Source organism: Podarcis cretensis, assembly GCF_951804945.1.
Source record: "Podarcis cretensis genome assembly, chromosome: 9".
Lineage (NCBI taxonomy): Eukaryota > Metazoa > Chordata > Lepidosauria > Squamata > Lacertidae > Podarcis > Podarcis cretensis.
The window spans coordinates 11,025,429-11,047,920 of record NC_137178.1 but is presented as its reverse complement, the minus strand read 5'-3'; the positions used below and the strand labels follow the sequence as shown (position 1 = coordinate 11,047,920).

Sequence of the window (22,492 nt, the reverse complement as noted above, 5' to 3'; positions counted from 1 at the left end):
GGCTCAGGAGTCAGGGGCAGGCAGCGCGCTGTTGCCCAGTTTCACAGGGTGCGAAAGAAGGGCTCTGCACCTTTATACAATATGCATGTGTGCTTGGGCCCAGGGTCTTTTGCCTCACCATCCCCACTACTGATTCCCTATTGCTACTCAGCTTCAAAAAAAAAAAAAGTGTCCCCAGGTTCATTGAAAAAATCTGGTAACCATATTATAGAGACCAACTAAGTTTGTTCTGGGTGTATGCTTTTGTGTGCATGCACACGTCTTCTGAAGAATGGACGCAGGTGGCGCTGTGGTCTAAACCACTGAGCCTCTTGGGCTTGCCGATCAGAAGGTCGACAGTTCGAATCCCCATGACGGGGTAAGCTCCCATTGTTTGGTCCCAGCTCCTGCCAACCTAACAGTTTGAAAGCACGCCAGTGCAAGTAGATAAATGGGTACTGCTCTGGCGAGGAGGTAAACGGTGTTTCCATGCGCTGCTCTGGTTTCACCAGAAGTGGCTTAGTCATGCTGGCCGCATGACCTGGAAAAACTGTCTGAGGACAAACGCCAGCTCCCTTGGCCTGTAAAGCAAGATAAGCGCCACAACCCCAGAGTTGTCTGTGACTGGACTTAACTGTCAGGGGTCCTTTACCTTTTAAAGGTGCTACTGGACAATTTTTCAAATTTATTTCCTTTTAATGTCAGTGTTACCTGGGAACTCTTTGTACCTTACCGTGGGTGAAACAATGCATGGCGCAATCTCCCCCTACTAGATTTTACTAGCCCTGATGGAGGGCGTGTAATAGGGTCAAGTGTCCTAGAAACATCTAGCTTTGAGCAACCACTAAGTACTGATAACCCAAATCCTGCAAAATTAACCCACCCCTTTTCTGCAGCAGTGATTCTTTGCCACACTATGCTCTACATAATTTCTCCTATACTAACTTGCCAATCTTTTCCTTCTCTATATTGACGTACCAATTGGCTTTCGAGAACTCGGGTTCCTGCTCTGTACAGTCACTGGTATTGCTAAAGAAACATTTCAGTTGGCCTTCTCTCTGTGGAAGTTTTGAGTCTCACAGGTGGGGAGAAGAAACACCACCTCCCATTTCTGGCACCACCTTCCCCCTCCCCACCTGTTTTGCAAGCACAACCAACCAGAATCCCAGCACCAAACAGCGAAGAGCTGTGTCTCAGAAATGCTTCATCCATTTATATCATGTAAGAGCTTATCAGTGGACTTGAGCAGTATCAGCGATCTGCAGTGACGGTTGCAAGCTTGCATTTGTTACTCATGCAGGTGTGCCTTGGGAAACCTACCTACTCAAGGCAATCTGCATATAATAATAATAATAATAATAATAATAATAATATCCATCCACAGACATGCTTGTAACATGGGAAAGGGTTCCTGCTCTTCCAGAGAGGTAGGAAATGGCTCTGTGCCATTCCACCTTGCTGTGGGGGTCATAGGGTTGCTTTGAGACACTTGTGTACACTTGCCTAGTGACCAGGGGATCTGGGGTGCACCTACAGGTGTGCACGTTTGCTATGGAGACAACGCCAGTGCACCTGTAGCATTTGTCTGCTGTGTGGTGCTATTCCAGAAGATCATTAGGACTGCCTGTGGTGGAAACGACAACCTGAGACAGGCCTGCAAGAAATCCTGGGTAACGTTCTGATGATGTGGAGGGGAGTTGTTGAGTGGTGGTTTTCATACAGCTTAAATTCTTGGCATCTCCTGGTAGGGCTGGGAAGACTCCTGTCTGAACCCCCACATCGCTGCTGCTAGTCAGTTTAGATCAGGGATTGGCAAGGTTTATCTCGCCTGGGCCAGTTCACTCCAGTGGAGATCTCTCCATGGGCCGGATTGCGCGCGGGTGCCCGTGATTTTTGGCGTCTGTGCAGACGCGATTTCCGGTGCCGCGGAAGCGAGTCCCAGCACCGCACTGCATTGGTTTAGCGCAGAGCGTGGGGACTCGCCAAGCGGGTGGCTCAATTCGGGGGTGGCTCGTGGGCCGGTTAAATGACCCCCATGGGCCGCTTGTGGCCCATGGGCCTTAGGTTGCCTACCCCTGATGTAGACCATAGTTCACTGAACCAATTGGGGGAGCGCAGTTGAAATGTTCCTCCCATGTCTAACAAAGGCTTGCACACAGACATCCAGCGCATCAGAGAGAGGTTCTGGCTTCTTCCCACTGCATATATATATATATGTGTGTGTGTGTGTGTGTGTGTGTGTGTGTGTATGCAATGAATGTTTCTTTTATAAATATGAACATTCCATTGGGTGAGCCAGTCAAAGGCTGGGCACAGATGTGACTGTTTCAGATTTGGCTACTTTACAAGGAGACAAGGACACCAAGACTCTTGTAAATGCAGGATGAGCTACAACAGAAAAGTAGCACAATGCAGAGCTGACCATAGTCCCCATGGGTGCTCTAGCAGAGAGGTGGGGGTGAGGATCCAGGGTAGAGGTCCGGCAAATGCCTGACCATGCAAACTGCTGACACAGCTAAGGTTTCAGGGATTTGTTATGGATACCAGTCATGACAATGCAAAATACTGGATGGCCATCTGCCGTGTATGCTTTAGTTGAGATTCCTGCAGGGGGTTGGACTAGAGGACCCTGAGGGCTCTATAATTCTATGATTCCATGTTGGGATGGGAGGTAGGGGGAGCAGAGGAAGGGGGTGTGGTTTGTTGAGTATGTGGGATGGGTTTACAGGCAGAAATGGATCAAGTCAGGTTGCTGATGAAGCAACTGGAAGTTCAGCTACCAGTGCACCACCATGTGGTCTTTTAGTGCGGAGAAAAGCTAGGGAAGAAGGATTGCTTCCAAAGCCACATCCAGATGACCTGCTTATTGAGAATTCATCCTGATTTTGTTTGCAAGGGGTTCAGATTATGTTGGCTGCTGAATGAGCATATATCCTCATTTGGTTGCAGGAAGGTTTAATGATGCTGTGTCAAAGGAAGCACTATCCAACACTTTCCAGTCCATTTTTCTTTCACCTTCCTTATCGCGAAAGTACTCTCTTTCGGGGAAGAAGGCTTGTTGGGTGGGATCTCCCAATAAACTACAGTTGTGCACCCTGAATTTGCCCATGTGCGATTGAATCCCACCCGCAAATAGCAACACTCTTGATACAGGCCAGTGGAGCTTAGCCCGAAAGGAAACGAAAGGATCAGAAGTCACACTTGAGGCAGGAAGAAACAATTGCACAGTGAACTATTAACCTTTAATTGTTTCCAAGTACACATCACCATCCTCTTTACCAATGTTGATCATTCATAAAATTAAAAAAACAACAACCCAGAGAATCATGACAATCTTTAGATGAGGCAGTGCAAAAACAAAACAAACCCTTTTCTTTAACCAACCAACAACCCACGCAAAGCAGGAACAAAAGGGTGCTATGCAGGGCCGGCCAACCCATGAGGCAAGGTGAGGTGACTGCCTCAGGCGGCAGAATCAACAGGGACAGCAGAACCCAATGTAGGTCCTCATTCCCCCTTGTTCTTGATGTAGATCTTCACTTGACCCAACTTCCCTGGCAGGGAAGAGGGGTGCCTTTTTGTGGTTCACCTCAGATGCCAAAATGTCTTGACCCAGCCCTGGCATCTTGTCCACACACGCACACACAACCGGAGTCCCCTTGCCTGCCACAAAACAGACACAGATTTTTAAGGCCACCAAAACCACATTATTGTCAATAGCCAGTCTTGCCTATTTGCTTGAGGGCATGCAAGAATAATTTCTAGGCCACCAGCTTGGGAAGCTTGTATAAATTTGATGAGTTGGTGGGTTTTCTCTTTATGCTCTCTGTATGCCACAAAACCCCAACAGAGAGCTGTGTAGGCAAGTGGGCTAGGACATTTTTAAGGGGCTAGTAGTGATTATGGACATATTGGAGTGTATTCAGTGTAGTGCTGCCTTAAAATCATTTAGTGGTATAGTGTTCCACGGGATAAAAATTTTGCACCAGGGAAGCATTGTCGGGCAAAAGAATGCATCAGCAAGTTGCTGGTAACTTTTGTTGCATAATAAGTGGAGCAGCCTGTTGCACGAAGGGTTTCTGCTAATGCGACTTTTGCATTGGATCCCTCAGTTGTGTAACATTAAAGCTTACCCCCCTGCTAGCACAAGATCCCTTGCATTAGCAGACAGAGAATGTTGGATGCAGCCCACTGGCAAAGCTGATGCGAGTTTGCCCTGGGATCTTGGTCCTCACTCAGGTGACACTGTAAATATTCAAATGCCACACCAGCCTTCCTCACTCGGCACTCGACTGCATCACCAAAGGAGGCTGCTTGTGGTGGAAGGTACCTCAAGAAATACAAGGTAGTTCTGTACTATCCCATGTTGAACTGTGCTCTTTGGACCAGCAGCAAGCCCAGCTGGTCTACTGAACCTGCCATCCAGAAATGTCCTATGACAACCAGCTTAGCACTTAACCAGAAATGGGCTCTCCATCTTTCAGTGATAGCAACACCATTATTCCACCTCCTGCAACTTATCGGCTTTGAACAGTTTACCAGCTTAAAACACAGCCAAGTCTTTCGTTTTCTCAATTTGGATCAAAACTGGTTTGGGGAAAATGTCTCAAAACACAGTATTTCATAAGAAATGACAGGATAGAAAAAGGATAGTTTTGGATTGTATATACAACTTCCCAAACCAGTGGGGGAAATTCACAGGATGCAGTGTAAACAAGAGCCTTACAACACGGCCTAAGGAGATACTAGGATCAAGACTTTTCCACAGATCATGTAAGCCAAAGACAAGGATGCCAAGATCCCTCCTGCTCTAAGGTAGGCTTAGCCAACGTGGTGCCCTTCAGACAATATCTGACTACAATTCCCATCAGCACAAGCCAACAAAGGCCAAAGGTCATGGATGATGGGAGTTGTCGGCCTGCAACTTCTGGAGGGCACCATGTTGGCCACCCCTGTTCTACTGGTGCAAAATCCTCCCAGAGCTCCCAAAAGCACAATTATACTGAAACCAAGAAGCATCCTAGTCGAAGCAGCATTGCAATTCATCAAAAGCATAGAGTATTACAAGTTATGCCTTGAGTATACAAAAAGCACCTACACTGCAAAACTGGTCTGATTCCAAATCTTAGAACTGCAGCAGAGCCTAAATTGTGATGGGTTGAGATTCTGCACAGCACTCAATAGGATACTATGGATTTGAGGCCGAGTTGCTGATAAAAGATGCATTTTAGACTTCTGTGCTTGCTTCTCTACAAAGAGCAAAACGGAAAGCACTCCACGTGGTTTCTTTGGAACAAACTTTAACTGGCAAGATAAAGGATCAGAGCCAGAGAAGCTGCTTGGAGCCAATCAACATCCAGATAGCACAATGCGGAGGACAAACCCCCATTGAATGGAGATGAACCAAATACCTCCTCGATTGTTGGAAGAAATGCTTTTCACACAGGCAAAACAAAATCACCACTGTAAGAGATTCGGCTTCACAGTTAGGCTAGGGAGCTTTTCCACGGGCAGCATAAGCTCTGATCCAGCGCGCACACGATAAACCAGCCTTTCTCAACCTGTGGGTCCCCAGATGTTGTTGGACTACAACTCCCATCACCCCTAGCTAGCAAGGCCAGAGCTCAGGGTTGATGGGAGTTGTAGTCCAACAACATCTGGGGACCCACAGGTTGAGAACCACTGTGATAAGCATTCGGTAGACTTGCCCTTCTGCAGGGCAACATATAAAATTTCAGACCTTGGGAAACATCTGGAAGTGATGCACCTTGCAGGGCAAATAAAGGCAGAGCAAATCTTGCCCTAGGCAGAGATGATGGTACTCCTCTCTCCCCACCATTCCACATACGGAAGCCAACCAGAGGGGCAGCAGACTCTTGCTTCAACACTAGCGATGAGACAACTTCCTCCATTGCCCCTGAGGCAGCGTGCCAGATTGTGTGAACTAAGGACAGGCAGGGTGGAATAAGCAGCTGTGTCCTCCAACACAAGGGAACAGCTAGAAGGTTGCCGCAGCAGCTTCCCAGCATCCCACCTCATTTTGCCTAATGATAGGGCCGAGACTGCAAGTAGAGAAGAGCCAGTCTTGGCTAAAGAAATAGTCCTATATGATGAGTCCCTGGCTGGTTCAACTCACCATTTTTTCAGCCTTGCCTCATGTCTGTAAGGAAGAGGAGTAAGAGACCTACTTGCTTGTTAGAGAGTCACTGTGAAAATGAACAGGCCTTGCATATTCGGAAAAAGCTGCCACAGAAGAGGTTAATGAAGCTTAGTGCAAGGATAAGTGTCCTGCAGCCTTCCAGATGTTGTTGGAGAATTAGCCATCTTGGCTGGGGCTGATGGGTGTTCAGCAACATCTGCAGGACCACAGGTTCCCCATCCCAGCTTAGTGGAAATATGTGGAGGGCACAGAAGGGGATCCATTCCAGGTTGCAGGAGCAGCAGCATCAAATCAGAGGTAGCCGAAGTCTGGTCAGCCACATCAAAGGTGACGCAACTGGTCTATTACCCAAGCTAAGCAACCACACTGGCCTTTAGCGTACAAGCTGCAGGTGAACAAAGTCTCAACAGCTGATTCCCTTGGACACCTTTGGCAGTCAGATTGGGCCACTTCCACCAACAATTAAGTAAACCCATGTGCTTGCTAGGCATGCATTTCTTTCAAACATCACAAAATCCCTTTGTTTGGAAAGAGAGGCCGGCTGTTTGCCTCGCTGGCAATGCTGCAATAGTTAAGACAAGCTACGAAAATGGAAACCTATAGGAAGAAATGCTCTTAAAAATAGCACTCCTGTTCCTTGTCATTAAACTCTGGGCAGAGCTGTGCATTACAAGTGAAAGGCAGGCTTTGTAACTCTGTATTTCCACCACAATGCTCACCGTGAGTGGGGTAGCTAGCAAGGGAAAGTTGGCAGGTGGCAGCTGGCTGGCTGTATCCTGCCACATTGCCCGCCCACAACTGCCGGCCATGACTTTTTAAACTTTCTTTCCCCCTAAAGAATCCGGGGGTGAGGTGGATCCAGGGTGTGTGTGTGTGTGTGTGTGTGTGTCGGCAAATGCACAAAGGGTCAAGTCTCCTCTTTGCAACCTCCCTGCAAATGCATTAATCAGCAGATACATTTCTGCTGATATCCTATGGACCCCTCAACGCATCTGGAAGCAGCCAGGTCTTTGCTGAATGCTGGTCACTCAACATAAACAGGAAGGTCTCTCTCTGCCTTAGTAAGTCTTAAAAGATATGGAGCAGAGCACATGGAGGCAGTATTATGTTTCATCAAAATCAGAGATGATGAACCTCCAAGAGCCAATTGCCACCCTCTAGGCCCATCTGACCTCAAATAATATTTTTTAGTTTTTGCTTCTTATCCACTAGGCCAGGCATAGGCAAATTTGGCCCTCCAGATGTTTTGGGACTACAACTCCCATCATCCCTAGTGGTCAGGGATGATGGGAATTGTAGTCTCAAAACATCTGGAGGGCTGAGTTTGCCTATGCCTGCACTAGGCTAAGCCCCTCAATGGCTGTGTCCTCCACAAGGGCTTTCGCCTGGCTGGAAAGGGTCCTTGAACTGGGATTATGGATCATTTGGAAGATGGGAGAGATGTGTGTTGGAATCTGACTTTTGCATAGCTGGAGTGTAGCCCACTTTTTGCTCTACCCATTTCTGCACCTGGACTCTCTCGCCACTGCCCCCCCCCCGGTTGCCCACAAGAGAATGGGGTCTGATAAAGGTCTCCCATCTAAACAAAGGGGCAGTGCTTTTAGCAGAGAGTGTTGAAGAGAGTGTGGGATGGGCAATTCTACCTGCGCAACTTTTGTGCTTCCTACCTCAGTTTTGGGTAAGGATGGCTTTGGGGGAATGACCAGTTCCAATGGGGTTTAAGCAAAGCACTGCTACATTTAAAAGAAACAACCAAGGCTAAGGATTTCATTTCCGTTTCCGTTTAAAGCAATCTATAAATAAGGACATTCAATGAACCACCTCAAGAAGTCATTCAAATAAGTTTGCAGGCTGCATGCAGTTCCATGCTTTCTCTTGTTACTGTTTTTCTTTTTGTAAAAAATAATAATATCACAGAGCCCACAAAAGAGAGAGTCTCAAGGAGGAAGTATCTCTTTGCTTCAGTTTCACGTTGACTCCTGAGTTGTTCGGTTCACACAAGTGCTTGTTCCAACGGTGGCTGCTCCGCACTGCAGATCTGGAAGACGGGATTTTGCTGTGCAACGCTTTCGTGGAAAGGTCACTTACTGGCAACATTCACTGGGCACTGAGAGAGATAAAAACCTGCAATCCAGCGACCGCCTCGATGGTACATGGGTGGGGACCCTGCTCATGGGCCTGCACTGGATCCCACCATGCAGGGAGAGAGATAATAAGGACAGAGCCATAGCACTCTGACTGGGGATCCTTGCCCAGGGAAAACGAGATGCCAAACTGCACCCACATCCAACGTCTGGGCTGACATTCACCAAGTACATCTTTCTGCATGCAAGCATCCATGGATCCTGGCCTGTAGCTTTTCCTGCTAGTCCTTTATTTAGATATGGTGTGTGACTATGGGTTTTTTGGGGGGCGGGTGGGATCGAGGGTGTTCCTCTTTTCTTTCCCCATGTGAAGTACAAAAAAAATAATATTTAACCATTTCCCCCCTACGTACATATTGAAGTAGAATCGATAACTGGTTAGCGTATGTACAAAACCTTTACAGAATTCTATCTTGTAGCTTTAAAAAATATAAATATGGATATTGTTCAAGACAGCAGGTCTCTCATTAATATTTTAATTAAGGCTTCATTATTGTATATCCTTCATTATTTTAACGACCGTCAGGGGCTCAGAGGGGGAGGGGGGCAAGACTCCTTCAGCAGGGACAGCTTGAGTTTATTTATAATTAGCTAACGACCTCCCTCGTAGAACCTGCTGCCAGTCTCTTCTGCATCTTGCTTGGCCGCAAGAATCCAATGTATTTCACACAGATTTAAGTCGTGATCTCTGGGAGAGGATGAAGAAGAAAAAGAAATCTTTCCGTGCTGTTTATTCCCCACCCCCACCCCAATGTTAATTAAAAAATAATAATTAATTCCTCCCTCAATTCTTTTTTTTTAAAAAAAAAAGTTAAAAGAGGTTTCTGATTAAATAATTCTGAGAAGAAAAGGTTTGACACAGCTGCGTCTGGAAAGGTCAGAGCGAAGATGCTGGCGCTGGAGGTCGGCTGGTCCCAGTGGGTGTCGGAGGTTCGGCTCCCTTTCTGCTGCTAAGCACAAAGTCCGTGGGGAGGCTCTCCAGAAGGCACTTGAGCTGTTCCTGCCCTAGCTTGATCTTGTCGTCCAGCTCGCGCTGTTCTATGAGCAGCCCAGATTTCATCTTCACGAAATGCTGGTAGTCTCGGAGCTGCTCCGCTGAGAGGTAATTGCATAGGATGTCCAAGACCACGTGTTCTCGCCGGTCCAGGTTCTCCTTCAGCTCGCGGGCGTCTTCGTGCTGGCCAGCCAGCATCTTCCGCTTCTCGTTCAGAGAGCTCTGTCCCGCGTGGGGTGGGAGGGAAGGAAAAGGGAGAGGTTTAGGGCCACAGCTCTTCTGGCTAAAATCCGCCCCCGTCTATTCCCTTCCCCACTGTCTCAGTGCATTCCTAACTACGTCCGCTTAGAAGCAGGTCCTGTTAAACTCCATGGGGCAATTCGCATGAATGTCTTCAACCTATTCCTTTCATGCTTTCAAGAATAGATGCGGTTCTGCTCCGGCATCCCACACATGGGGGATGCACAGAATGGACCATACTGAAGACCCATATTGTCCCTCTCCCTTTCTCTAAGTAGATTTCAAAAGTTTCCGAGCACAATTCAAAGTGTTGGTGTTGATCTTTAAAGCCCTAAACGGCCTCGGCCCAGTATACCTGAAGGAGCGTCTCTACTCCCATCGTTTTGCCCGGATGCTGAGGTGAGGTCCAGCGCCGAGGGCCTTCTGGTGGTTCCCTCATTGCGAGAAGCAAAGCTACAGGGAACCAGGCAGAGGGCCTTCTCAGTAGTGGCGCCCACCCTGTGGAACACCCTCCCATCAGATGTCAAAGAGATAAACAACTACCTGACATTCAGAAGACATCTGAAGGCAGCCCTGTTCAGGGAAGTTTTTAATGTGTGACATTTTAGTGTATTTTGGTCTTTGTTGGACACCGCCTAGAGTGGCTGGGGAAACCCAGCCAGATGGGTGGGGTACAAACAATAAATTATTATTATATATTAAAAAATCACTGCCCAGTGAATGGGATTAGGGCTGCGGTCTGAGAGTCCTGTGGGTCCCCAGATGTTGTTGAACTACAACTCCCACCACCCCAGCTAGCAAGGCCAGAGCTCAGAGATGATGGGAGTTGTAGTCCAACATCTGGCGACCCACAGGTTGCCTTGTGCTGCCCCTGGATGCAAGAGCTGTCTCATTCACTGCAATGGGGAGGACAAGACGGGGTTGGGAGGAGCTGCCTTTGAGCTTGAAGCGAACCAGGGAACTCACTTGTGCAGTAAGCTCCCTAAACCAAGCTTATGGCGCTTGGCTTAGTGGAGAACTGTTTCAACCCACTTTCATTGCCGAAGATGCTGCTGTAAGGAAGCGCCACTCGTGCGCAGGCAAGAGTGAACATTTGCACGCCAGTTTTCTGAATCTACCTACCCGTTCTTGGTTATCCGCATCCTCACTGAGGCTGCTGAGAACATTCTCCACCCGAGCGAGGCGTCCTGAGAGTGAAAGCAAGAGATTGACCACCTTATCCAGGTCTCCAATGAACATTCTGTATTTTTCAAACTCATTGGGCTTGCATAGGCCACTGATTAAAGCTTCAACTTCTTCTCCCAAGGCATTGTTGAGCTTGATGTCTGCCAGCAGACTCTCCTTGGCTTCTTTCAGGGTCTCCAGCTTGTGGGACAAGCTCTCAATGAGTTCAGCCTGGTGGGACAGAATTGAGGAAAAATCATCCTCTACTACTATGTCAGGCAGCCGTTGGTGTGTGGAAACTGTGGCCCTCCAGATATTCCAATGGACTCCAGTTCCCATCAGCCACAGTCAATGAGGTCTAGGATGATGGGAGATGTAGTCCAGCAACATTTGGAGAACCCCGGACACCCAACACCTGTTTTAAAGCATGTGTCTGAACATTCCTTATGAATTCCTCCAGCCAATAAAAGTTATGTATACTGTACTGAAAACTATTAATAATAAAAATTTAAAAAACTATGTATACAAAGAAACTCATCAAGAATAAGGGCTCCATTATGGATGCCATTGTGATAAACAATTCAGTTGTTTGACCTTCTAAGGAACAATCCTGTGCAATGGTGTTCTCAGTAGTACAGTATAGGCTTCTTTTGCTCAAGAACTAGAAGGCAAGTTGGAGAATTTCACCCTGGGGACAGAATTGCTTGCCTTTGCGTAAATAAAGAGAAAATGCCTTGCGCCGGGTGTCTTCTTCTGGCAGCACGGGGTAACTGCATTAAGAGATCTCTTAAAAATGAAAATGAAAAGCCACCCACACTTTTTTGCTTGCATAGCACCAACCAACAGGAGGTCATAGGTACACACTGAATTGAGGAATTAAGCTGACCAATGGAAGCAGCTTTACTACAAATATCTGACTTGAGCCAGAAATTAAACTATTTCTGTTCTCAACAGAAGACCGCAGATCTTCAGAAATCTTTTATGTTTCAAAAGGCGGGGACTTGTCAAATTTCAGCTAGGAGCACACCAGCAGAGCACAAACCACTTGGATTTTGTGCATGAACATAACTGCCATTAATTAGTCTTAAGGGTTAGAAGCATGGTTTTTCTTGTTTAACTCTGCTCCTTGCACAGTGCAATCACAGATCTCTGGGACTGACAGAGCTCTGGTTATGATCATGACTGACCTTGGTTCCTTCTGTGCTGAGAGATGCTCAAAACTCACCTTTTTCTCATTGATTGCCACCTGCTCTTCATCGCCACCTGTTTCCTCTGGCAAATCCTTGATTTTGTTCAGGAGTTCGGCTTTGGGTACTGATACGTTGTAGTAAGCTGAGCACGAGGCCAGCATTGAGGCAGAAGCTTCTTTCTCATCTTTCCTAAACCACGGCAGAGAACAGATATGAATGTAGGCGTCTGGGACATACACGGCTGCCATTCTTGTACCGATGAAGAAATACACATGCACAAACTGCAGAAGGAATTTTGAACTCTGCCCTCGTGCCTTGCTTTGAGATCCCAAACCCATGGCTTCTTTGGTACATTTCCCACAAGTAAGTGAATTTAATTGGGGATTGCCACCAGATGGCGCAAGTTTAACCATTTTAAAAAAACCGGTTCATGCTTAATCAACATCTCTACGCATATAGCACAACACTGCCTAAACCGCTCCCTCCCACTAAAAATCACTGAGAGTCTTGGCAGACCACTTAATGATTTTTCTCCCTGGTGAGCTAGGTGGTGAATGATTTGTGATTTCATTTTTACTGCTCTTTTGGTTCTTACAATGTAATTTTATTTATAGCTGACAGCTTACAGATTTGAAAATAAGGGACCAGCAGCCTCGGAAATAAGGGATCAGCAGCCAAAATAAGGGATTTTCCAAGTTCAACTTCTGAGCCCCTCTGAGCCAAAGGCAGAAAGCCCAGCCAGCAGCCAGACGAAGCCTCAAGGAAAACCACCGTCCCCTCTCCGCTGGGAAGCGCTGAGCAAAGGCGAGTCCCCAGGCAACGCAGCCGATTTGATCGGCACAAGGCATGCAAGCTCCACCCCCCCAGTCGTTCTTAGACTCCTTATTGGGTGAGCAACGCAGCCAAGCAACACAGTTGGAGCCTCCCTCCTCCCCTGGCTGGCAGGGAGGGAGGGAGAGGAGCTGCTTCCTTTGAAACCCAGGAAATTTAAGGGACATCATCAGTAAGGGACAGCAGCGGGACACGGCGCTGGGATAAGGGACTGTCCCGCCAAATAAGGGACACTTGACAGCTATGATTTTATTGCATTGCCATTTAAATTCAGGAAAACTGCAACTGCAAGTGTTCTTCGCCAACATGCCATGGACCACCTGAATGAGGCGCATGGGCTACTGACAGTCTTCATCAAATGCCCAAATGCAGCCCCCTCCAGGCCACACCCCTTCCCAGGCCACGCCTCTCACTGGCCTTGCTTCAGGAAACCAAAAGGTCCAATCAGAGTTTAAGGACATATTCCAGCCAGGTGAGAGCACGTCAGGAGATTGCGAAGCAGGATTGTTAAAGGCAGTGGCCTGGGAAGAGGTGGTGTGTGGCTGGCGAGAGCGTGTGGTGTTGGGAGAGTCCCAGAGGCCAGACAGAGTGACTTGGAAAACCAAATTTGTTCCCTGCCCCACCAGACCGGAGGCTCCGCTCCTCCTGCACTCCAATAGGTTTCTGAGAAATCATAACCGTTCCCTGACCTGAACTCGAGAGCCTCCAGAAGAAAGAGGCGCTATTCATTCTGCACATTCCTCTCAAGCTGCAGGATGGATTGATTCTTAGATATCGTGTGCTTTCTTTCAAAAGAAAGTCCTTGCAGAGATTATGTGACATCCTACCCTTGCACCATTAACACAGACAAGAAAAAATCAAGCTGTGTCCCTTTTCAGGGGAGCAGGTAGGAGCCTGGAATAGCTCTTTGGGTGCTTTGCAAAAAGAAAAGCCGGCACTGTGTGTGCTTCTGTGCATTAAACCAGCAGGGATGGATTTGTTGTAGTTTAGTGGTTTAGTCGTGTCCGACTCTTCGTGACCTCATGGACCAGAGCATGCCAGGCACTTCTGTCTTCCACTGCCTCCTGCAGTTTGGTCAAACTCATGCTGGTGGCTTCAAGAACACTGTCCAACCATCTTGTCCTCTGTCATCCCCTTCTCCTTGTGCCCTCCATCTTTCCCAACATCAGGGTCTTTTCCAGGGAGTCTTCTCTTCTCATGAGGTGGCCAAAGTATTGGAGCCTCAGCTTCAGGATCTGTCCTTCCAGTGAGCACTCAGGGCTGATTTCCTTCAGAATGGATAGGTTTGATCTTCTTGCAGTCCATGGGACTCTCAAGAGTCTCCTCCAGCACCAGAATTCAAAAGCATCAATTCTTCGGCGATCAGCCTTCTTGATGGTCCAGCTCTCACTTCCATACATCACTACTGGGAAAACCATGGCTTTAACTATATGGACCTTTGTTGGCAAGGCGATGTCTCTGCTTTTAAAGATGCCGTCTAGGTTTGCCATCGCCTTTCTCCCAAGGAGCAGGCGTCTTTTAATTTCGTGACTGCTGTCACCATCTGCAGTGATCATGGAGCCCAAGAAAGTAAAATCTCTCACTGCCTCCATTTCTTCCCCTTCTATTTGCCAGGAGGTGATGGGACCAGTGGCCATGATCTTCGTTTTTTTGATGTTGAAGGGGACGACAGAGGACGAGATGGTTGGACAGTGTTCTCAAAGCTACAAACATGAGTCTGACCAAACTGCGGGAGGCAGTGGAAGACAGGAGTGCCTGGCGTGCTCTGGTCCATAGGGTCACGAAGAGTCAGACATGACTAAACAACAACAAACAAGAACACCAATGTTCTGTACAGCCCATTTGCACTTCGATTTAAGCCAGCGACGCAAAGGAATATTTGAAATCACAGAAAGCCTGTTTGGGGCAGGCAGTAGCTGCCCTATGGAGGTCCTGATGGGTCAAGGGAACCCTATGATGGCTCCTGACAGAGAGCTCCACAATACACTCAGCAATGGTCAGCTGACTGGTGCTGACAGCAAGCTTTCCTTGCCAATGCACAACTGGGAATGCACTTCAAGGCTTCTGGTCATTATTTGGCAGCTGCATCTCCACCCATCTGACGTAACAGTTGACATCAGCTGTGGGCGTGCTTTGGGGGAAACATCCCCATTGGGCAAACTGGAGAGAAGGAAGATTTTAACACCCAGGGGCGTTTCCAGATGGGCTTGTTTATGGAGCATTCATCCCGGTTTTCCTGAACAAGGTTTGCCTGGAGGTTATGCAATATTGCCATCTAGTGGTTTTTACTCTATGCAATTTCCCAACTCTTTTCTTAATGTGGGAAGTCTGACAGAAATGACGGTAAACTGCACTGGAAGGTGCAGGTTAACAAGGACCAGATGGCGACACCGTATAACCTTGTAGTAGTAGTAATAATAATAATAATAATAATAATAATAATAATACTGCGCTTGTGATGAACGTTCAATGCTCAGGTAACGTCATATAACCTCAGCACAAATTTTGTGCAGACATATCAGGATGGGTGCCTGATAAACAGGCAGATGGAGCTTAAAACATGCCCCATCGTGTAAGTGGAGTGTAAAAAATATCTGCTCTATGGGGTGCAAAAACCTTAAGGAAATGGGACTTACTTGCTATCACTGGGCAGGACAGAGCCACTGCCAGAGCTGCTGGCCCTTTTCTGCATCGGTTTCCTCTTCAAGTTCTCTCGAAGCATCCTGGCCCCGCTGGGAAATATCCCTTCCATCAAGTCCATGGTGGTCTTCATCTTGGAGTCGGGGTCCAGGATGTCGGCCAGCGACTTGTCCTTGTGGATGATCTCCTTTGCCAAAGCCTCCTCCTTGATGTCCTCCAGGGTCTTCATCTTCCCTGGGTTACTCTCGGGGCTGAGGCCACCGTTTTCGGGCTCCCTGCTGGTGACGACAGGCGCAAGAGGCTGGCTGGCAGGAGCTTCGTCAGGCAGCTCCTGAGAGGGCAGAGGCAGCTGCTGTGCTTCAGCGGAAGGCGTGACGCTATTCGCTTTGGGTCCTGAGGTTCCGGCAGGGGGCGGTGAAGCAGCCCGGCTGCTCTTGGCGTTGGCAGTGGAGGCAGCGTTTGGTCCCGTTTCCTCTCTCTCGCCAAAGTTCCTGGGAATCCTTTTGAAGTTTCTGCCGATAAGCAGGGGGGGGGGGGGAAGCTATTTTAAACCAGGGTTTCTGAAACTCTGTGCTAACACGCCTCTCCCAAGGCAAGAACACAATCATTTGAGCCTCTCGGTCATGTGCAGTAACCATCAAACAAGGCCAGCCATTAAATGCATGCCTACTAATATGAATATGCCAACTATCAAAAAAAGAACAGTGGTTCCTAAAGTGGGTGGTACCGTTGGGGGGGGGGCATGATCTACCAGGCAGAGGGTGCTAAGAGGCAAGGGGTCAGCAGGGGATATAAATGACTATCAGACTCGGAAAAGCTGGCATCACTGGATGAAGTTTATCAATTTTGTTGAATTAGTTAAACTAAATATTTGTAATTTGAACAATGGGGACGAATTTATGGAACCAAAGGGGCAGTGCATACCCCCCCCCCCAGTTTAGGAACGACTGAAATAGAATTAAATACTGCCTGGATATTAACTGCCATTGAATATCTACTGAGATCAAATATAATCAGAGGTTACATGCCAAGGTTTCAAAAACTTATGTGAACACTGGGCAATTTTTATTCAAAGAACAGTTGACCTCAACAGCTGTAAAGCTTTTGGGAGCAAATATATGGTTAGTTTGGAATAAGCAGATCAAATAAAAATTGAGGCTCTATGCACCCTTTAAAGTTATTGTTGCTGGAATCCCAAGAAACCAAACACGAAGAATAATAATAACAACAACAATAATAAATTTTCTATTGGAAACTTAAGGCAGTAGAGATATAAGATAATCAGAGCCCCACCGAAATTGAAGCACGAAAAGTCCCAATTTTTTTATATATAATTTGGCAGAATATTTGGACTATATGATATGTATTTTTATAAATTGGAATATTTAATGTGATTTGATTGGATTGTTAAAATGGAAAAATTAATAAAAATTATTTTTAAAAAAATATTATAATAATAAAAATTTTTATTTATACCCCGCCCTCCCCAGCCAAGACTGGGCTTAGGGCAGCTAACACCAGGTATAAAAACAATTGCTTAAGATACAACTTAAAAACAAGATTAAAATACAACATTAAAACACAGCCTCATTTCAAAAGAAACTCAAATCAAGAACTTTTTGAGGATGAAAAGTCAAATCTTCACCTAGGCCAACTATTCAGACTGGTCCTACGTGTGCCAGAAAAAACCCAGGGAAGTCACCAAATAGGAGTTCCATCACAGAAGGAGAAAGGAAAGAGGAAAGAGGAAAGAGGGGGGAGGGGATCAAGTTGATTCCAAGCCAAGAAGGATTGCTTGCAAAGTAAGAGCAGGGATGGGCGTGCAAGAAGAGCCTTACCTGAGTGCAGACCCTTCCTCTCCAAGGCTGGCAGCGTTCCCAGCTGCTAGATCCTTCTCTTCCAGAATGCCAGCAGGAGGAGGAGGGAATTCTTCCATGGTGTTTTCAGCAGCACTGCTGGGGCTCTGGGCGGGGAGTGGAGGGGGCGAAAGCTCATAGGCGGCATCCAAAACGCGAGGCTGGAAAAAAACGTCGTCATCGCCCTCTTCCTGAGGAGACACCTGCAGGCAGGACTCTGAGATACGGAGGGAGAGCCTGCTTTGGCCAGAAGGAGTCTCTGGCTCAGAAGAGGAGCTGTTTTGCGATGGAAGGCTTTGCCACCTCTGGAAGGCCTTCTGCCCAGATGTCTGAAAAAGCATTGCGCTTCGGGAGGGGCCGTCATCTTTGATCCGTTTAATTGTAGGCGGGAGGTGCCTTAGAGGCAGTGTCGCCTTCCATCTCCAGGTAATATCTTCCACTGGCTCTTTAGGTGGGCCGTTGGAACTTTCCGGAACCTGGCCCTGAACAATGTCATCGCTCTCAGGTCTGGGGTGCCATCTTGTGACTAGGTTTTCACTGGCAACTTGGAAATCTGAGGGAGCTGGCATGGGGTTAGCACCGTTAGATGGCGACCAGCCAAATCTGGAAGGGGTGGCAAGCCTGGCGCCTGGCTTAGGTTCAGGATGATGACCCTTCATATCTGCTGAAGGTGAGGCAAATGCTGAGGTCCTGCTGAGGTGCCTGAGGAGATCTGGAGCTTTCTGTCTCTCAATCGGAATGAACGAGCTGCCGACACTCTCATTGCTATGGCGAGTGTGGGGACGATATTGTGTGAACGCCGATTTCTCTTTTTGATTTCTTTCTTTGCTGCCGAATGATCTACGACAGGGTATAAAACTAGTGAGTTTTCCCAAAAAAAAAAAAAAAAAAAGGCAATCAAGTTGATGCATCAATTTTATATCAATGCAGGCTCCAGGCTTTTGTTGTAATAATAATAATAATAATAATAATAATAATAATAATAATAATATCCCAAGTTCAAATGCTGCAAAAATTCAGCAATGAAAATAAAACCTGCACAAATGGAGAACCTTTGCATGCACCCAATATTCTCATTATACTGCAATTATCTGTGTTCTTGCTGAATGTGTTATTTCTTTTATCAAGAACTCAAGCCGTGGAGGAGGCAGACTGAAAACATGCTGTGTGGGAGGGGAAGGTTTGGGTGCATGAAGTAAAAGCAGAAATCTTCTGTGCCAAGAACAACACATAGTCCGCTTCTGATCTCTGAGCCTCTACCCCATGTTCCTTATGCTTACAAGCAATTTTCTCCCCAGTGTTAAGGACTGGATGCTTGCTTTTTAAAAAAAATGTGTGTACACCTCACAGTCTCCATATGGCACCATGATTGCTATCTGATATTCAATCCTATTGCATATTTTTATCCCTTCTTTTTCAGAAAATAACGCCTGTTTGTCTTTCTCTTGAAGTAGTTCCTTTTGCTTTAGCCTAACATTCACTATCTCCTGCCAACCTAGCAGTTCAAAAGCACGTCAAAGTGCAAGTAGATCAATAGGTACCGCTCCAGCGGGAAGGTAAACGGTGTTTCCGTGCGCTGCTCTGGTTCGCCAGAAGTGGCTTAGTCATGCTGGCCACATGACCTCGGAAGCTGTACACCGGCTCCCTCGGCCAATAAAGCGAGATAAGCACCGCAACCCCAGAGTCGGCCACGACTGGACCTAATGGTCAGGGGTCCCTTTAGCTTTACCTTTAAGGAAAAGTGAAGGGATGCAGGTGGCGCTGTGGGTTAAACCACAGAGCCTAGGACTTGCCGATCAGAAGGTCGGCGGTTCGAATCCCTGCGACGGGGTGAGCTCCTGTTGCTCGGTCCCTGCTCCTGCCAACCTAGCAGTTCGAAAGCACGTCAAAGTGCAAGTAGATAAATAGGTACCAGTCCGGCGAGAAGGTAAACGGCATTTCCATGCGCTGCTCTGGTTCACCAGAAGCGGCTCAGTCATGCTGGCCACATGACCTGGAAGCTGTATGCCGGCTCCCTTGGCCAGTAAAGTGAGATGAGCGCAGCAACCCCAGAGTCGGTCATGACTGGACCTAATGGTCAGGGGTCCCTTTACCTTTAACATTCACTATCTCTTTCTTCCAGCTGTTGCTCCTGGAAAAGATGTTTCAACTTATACCATAACTATTCAGTTTTATGAAAAGCCTTTATCAAAGGCTTCCTTGGAAGCCCACAAACCTTCACTTCCTTACGGATGGTGAAGAATTATCTCTGGCTTATTGATAACTTCAGAATTCTGGCAGAGCCGTGAGCTAGTCTTTCTTTTCACGAGGCCCACCTTGACTCATCTTCAATAATGCCCAGTGCTGATTTGCATATTTAGCGAGTCTGCTGTGAACTATTGCTTTTCCAACTCAACCGGTTCCCTTCTTTGGAGTGGGGATGGGGGAGAGAACTGTGAAACAATTCCTGAACACAAAAAAAGCTTTCCGCCAGAGGAATGCGCTTAATGTAACACATACATTGCTGATGCAGCAACAGCATTCCGAAGACCTTAAGACGGTAATAAGCACTTAGGAATGTCAGGCTTGGCAGCAAGACATATTACTTAATAGCCCATATCCTGCTCCCGTTGGCTCGTTTCTCTGCAAGTGTCAATCTCGTTACTTAAGAAGCTGCATGCAGAAGCCAACTCATAAAAAGAGTCTCGGAACACTGATTAATTGGGAAGGATGAGACGACAGCCAGGGTTGCTTTCACGCAAAGACCACTAAAAGCTATTCGAAAACTGTTTGCTAGATTCCCACGGGGCAAAAGTCTTGGCTCCTCTGGCTTCAAAATACTTTCCTAGAAACCAGGAACCGACGCCAAGGCTGGCTTAGCTGTTGCAATTCCAAGTTAATCACTCTTCTCTAAAACTCTTTATTTTCAAAGCCATACATCAGCGTTTGCAAACCTGGTGCCCTCCAAACTACAGCTCCCATAAGCACTGGGCGGCACTGCCATGCTGGCTGGAGCTGATGGCAGTTTTAGTTCAAAACACCAGGCGGGCACCAGGTTGGCAAAGGCTGCTCTAAGTGATAAGAGGCTATTTGTGGCGCATCAAAAGAAAGCAGAGTCTGAATCAGCTGGCTCAGAATACATTGTGAGCTTGCACCTCCTTCACTGTGACCCCTGCGCCTCTCCTGATAATGTGAACATTTTCCATCAAACGGTTACGTATCACACCAATGACGCACATAACCACATGATGTGTGTTAGCAGCGTGGGTGGGAGGTATTATGCATTATCCTGAGCTGCTTTGGAACAACCATGGAGGCGGCAGCAGTAACCATGGTTTAAGGTAAAGTCTGCATTTCTGCTACGAGTGGGCACAGAAAATCCAATAACCTTTTGTGTCTGAGCAAGAATGCAGTTCGCAGGGAAAACATACCTTTGAGTTTGTTTTATAAGTTTTGGGTTAGTTTCTGTGCCTTTGCCAATCTTTTCAGATATATTTGATTCCCTTACTGATTCGGAGTACACCTTGAAACAGGGTTCTGTTTTTGTTCCAAAGGCAATTGTGATTTTATTTTTTTTTAACCTGCTTCTCTTGATGAAGATGTGTGCAAGCTTCCCCCCCCCACCAGCTATATATGGGGCAAGCTCACCTACTATTTTTAATGCATTTCCTCCCCCCCCCCCCCAATATAAGGTGATCAGAACCCTTTCCTTGAACATTCATTATGCTATTATTAAGATGCTACGCCTATCTTACTATTAGTTTCACTGTGTGCTGTGGTTTTTAATGGTGTAGTTTACTTATTCTTAAGGGACGCGGGTGGCGCTGTGGGTTAAACCACAGAGCCTAGGACTTGCCGATCAGAAGGTCGGCGGTTCGAATCCCCGCCACGGGGTGAGCTCCCGTTGCTCAGTCCCTGCTCCTGCCAACCTAGCAGTTCGAAAGCATGTCAAAGTGCAAGTAGATAAATAGGTACCGCTCTGGCGGGAAGGTAAACGGCGTTTCCGTGCGCTGCTCTGGTTCGCTAGAAGCAGCTTAGTCATGCTGGCCACATGACCCGGAAGCTGTACGCCTGCTCCCTTGGCCAATAAAGCGAGATGAGTGCCGCAACCCCAGAGTCGGTCACGACTGGACCTAATGGTCAGGGGTCCCTTTACCTTTACCTTACTTATTCTTACAGAAACTGCTCTGTCGTCATTTGGTAGTATGTGCTACACACACAGAGAGAGTGAGCGAGAGAGAGAGAATAAGTACCTACCTGGTGCCAGCAGCCACGACATAGAAAGGATCTTTCACAAAATGGCTGAACTCACTACTTTCTCCCATCAGGATGTCCTTGAGGAGAAAGAGAAGCAAACAGAAAACTGAACATTCTGGAGGCAGGCAAAAATACTGCTTTAGAAGTATAGGGTGGTAATTAATACATGCATTTATTTGTTCAAATATTTATATTCCACCTTCTAACACAACCCATCATGCCACATTCTATAATTAAATAACCATGGGGGTATTTAACTTTAAGTTTTACCGCATGTTGAGATTCCTGCCATAGCTGTCAACTTTCCCTTTTTTTTTGGTGGGAAATTCCCTTATTTCAGTGCCGTTTCCCGCTGCTATCCCAGATTGTTAGATATCCCGTAGACGGTCTCTGGGACAGGTGAGGCTGCTGATCCCTTATTTTCAAATCTGGAAGTTGACAGCTATGATTCCTGCATGGCAGGGGGTTGGGACTAGAGGCTCTCTGGGTGTCCCAACTCTACCATTCTATGGTTCTATGGAATATTAGCTGCTGGAAACTGCAGGAGGGGAGAGAGCTGTCACACTCAGATCCTGTTTGCGAGCCTTCCACAGGCATCTGGTTGGCCACCATGAGAACAGGAAGGATGTTGGACTAAATCAGCATCTCTGAAATCCAAAACATCTGACGTCCAAGACACAGGGAGACTTTGCTGCCAATTTTTTTTCCTTTTTTTTTTTAATAAATATTTATTAAGATTTTCCAATTTTATACACAAAGAAAAACAATTAACAAAACAAAAAGCAAAAATACACATTTAAAGACAAAACAAAACAAATATAATTCCCAATTCTTATTTCCATTACCTTATATCCCGGACCTCCTCTCACCTCCCCCTTTTGTATTCCAGTTCAAATTTCTTAATTCAGCAAAATCCTTGTTGCAACATTGATATAACTTATTTTAGCTTATTATTCCACCTTTACATTACAGCTGGTAACCATTTAATTTCTGTCCAACATCATTCTAACTTTCATTAATTTTGCAATATTTCTGTAGATAGTCTTTAAATTTCTTCC

At 46.8% G+C, this 22,492-nt stretch overlaps 1 protein-coding gene across 4 annotated transcripts in view; it reads right to left on the bottom strand.

The window, feature by feature from the left end:
- Window positions 1-3,199: 3,199 nt before the first annotated feature.
- SHROOM3 (shroom family member 3) overlaps window positions 3,200-22,492 on the bottom strand; it is a 230,726-nt gene continuing 211,433 nt past the window's right edge. For all 4 annotated transcript variants that reach the window (XM_079990672.1, XM_079990675.1, XM_079990674.1 and 1 more), the window contains 6 exons: window positions 21,435-21,511; window positions 17,181-18,038; window positions 15,339-15,854; window positions 11,907-12,060; window positions 10,640-10,912; window positions 3,200-9,499 (listed from right to left, as the gene is read on the bottom strand). In XM_079990672.1, the coding sequence (XP_079846798.1) occupies window positions 9,161-9,499; window positions 10,640-10,912; window positions 11,907-12,060; window positions 15,339-15,854; window positions 17,181-18,038; window positions 21,435-21,511 (2,217 nt within the window). In that variant the 3' untranslated portion in view covers window positions 3,200-9,160. The remainder of the gene's footprint in view (window positions 9,500-10,639; window positions 10,913-11,906; window positions 12,061-15,338; window positions 15,855-17,180; window positions 18,039-21,434; window positions 21,512-22,492) is intronic.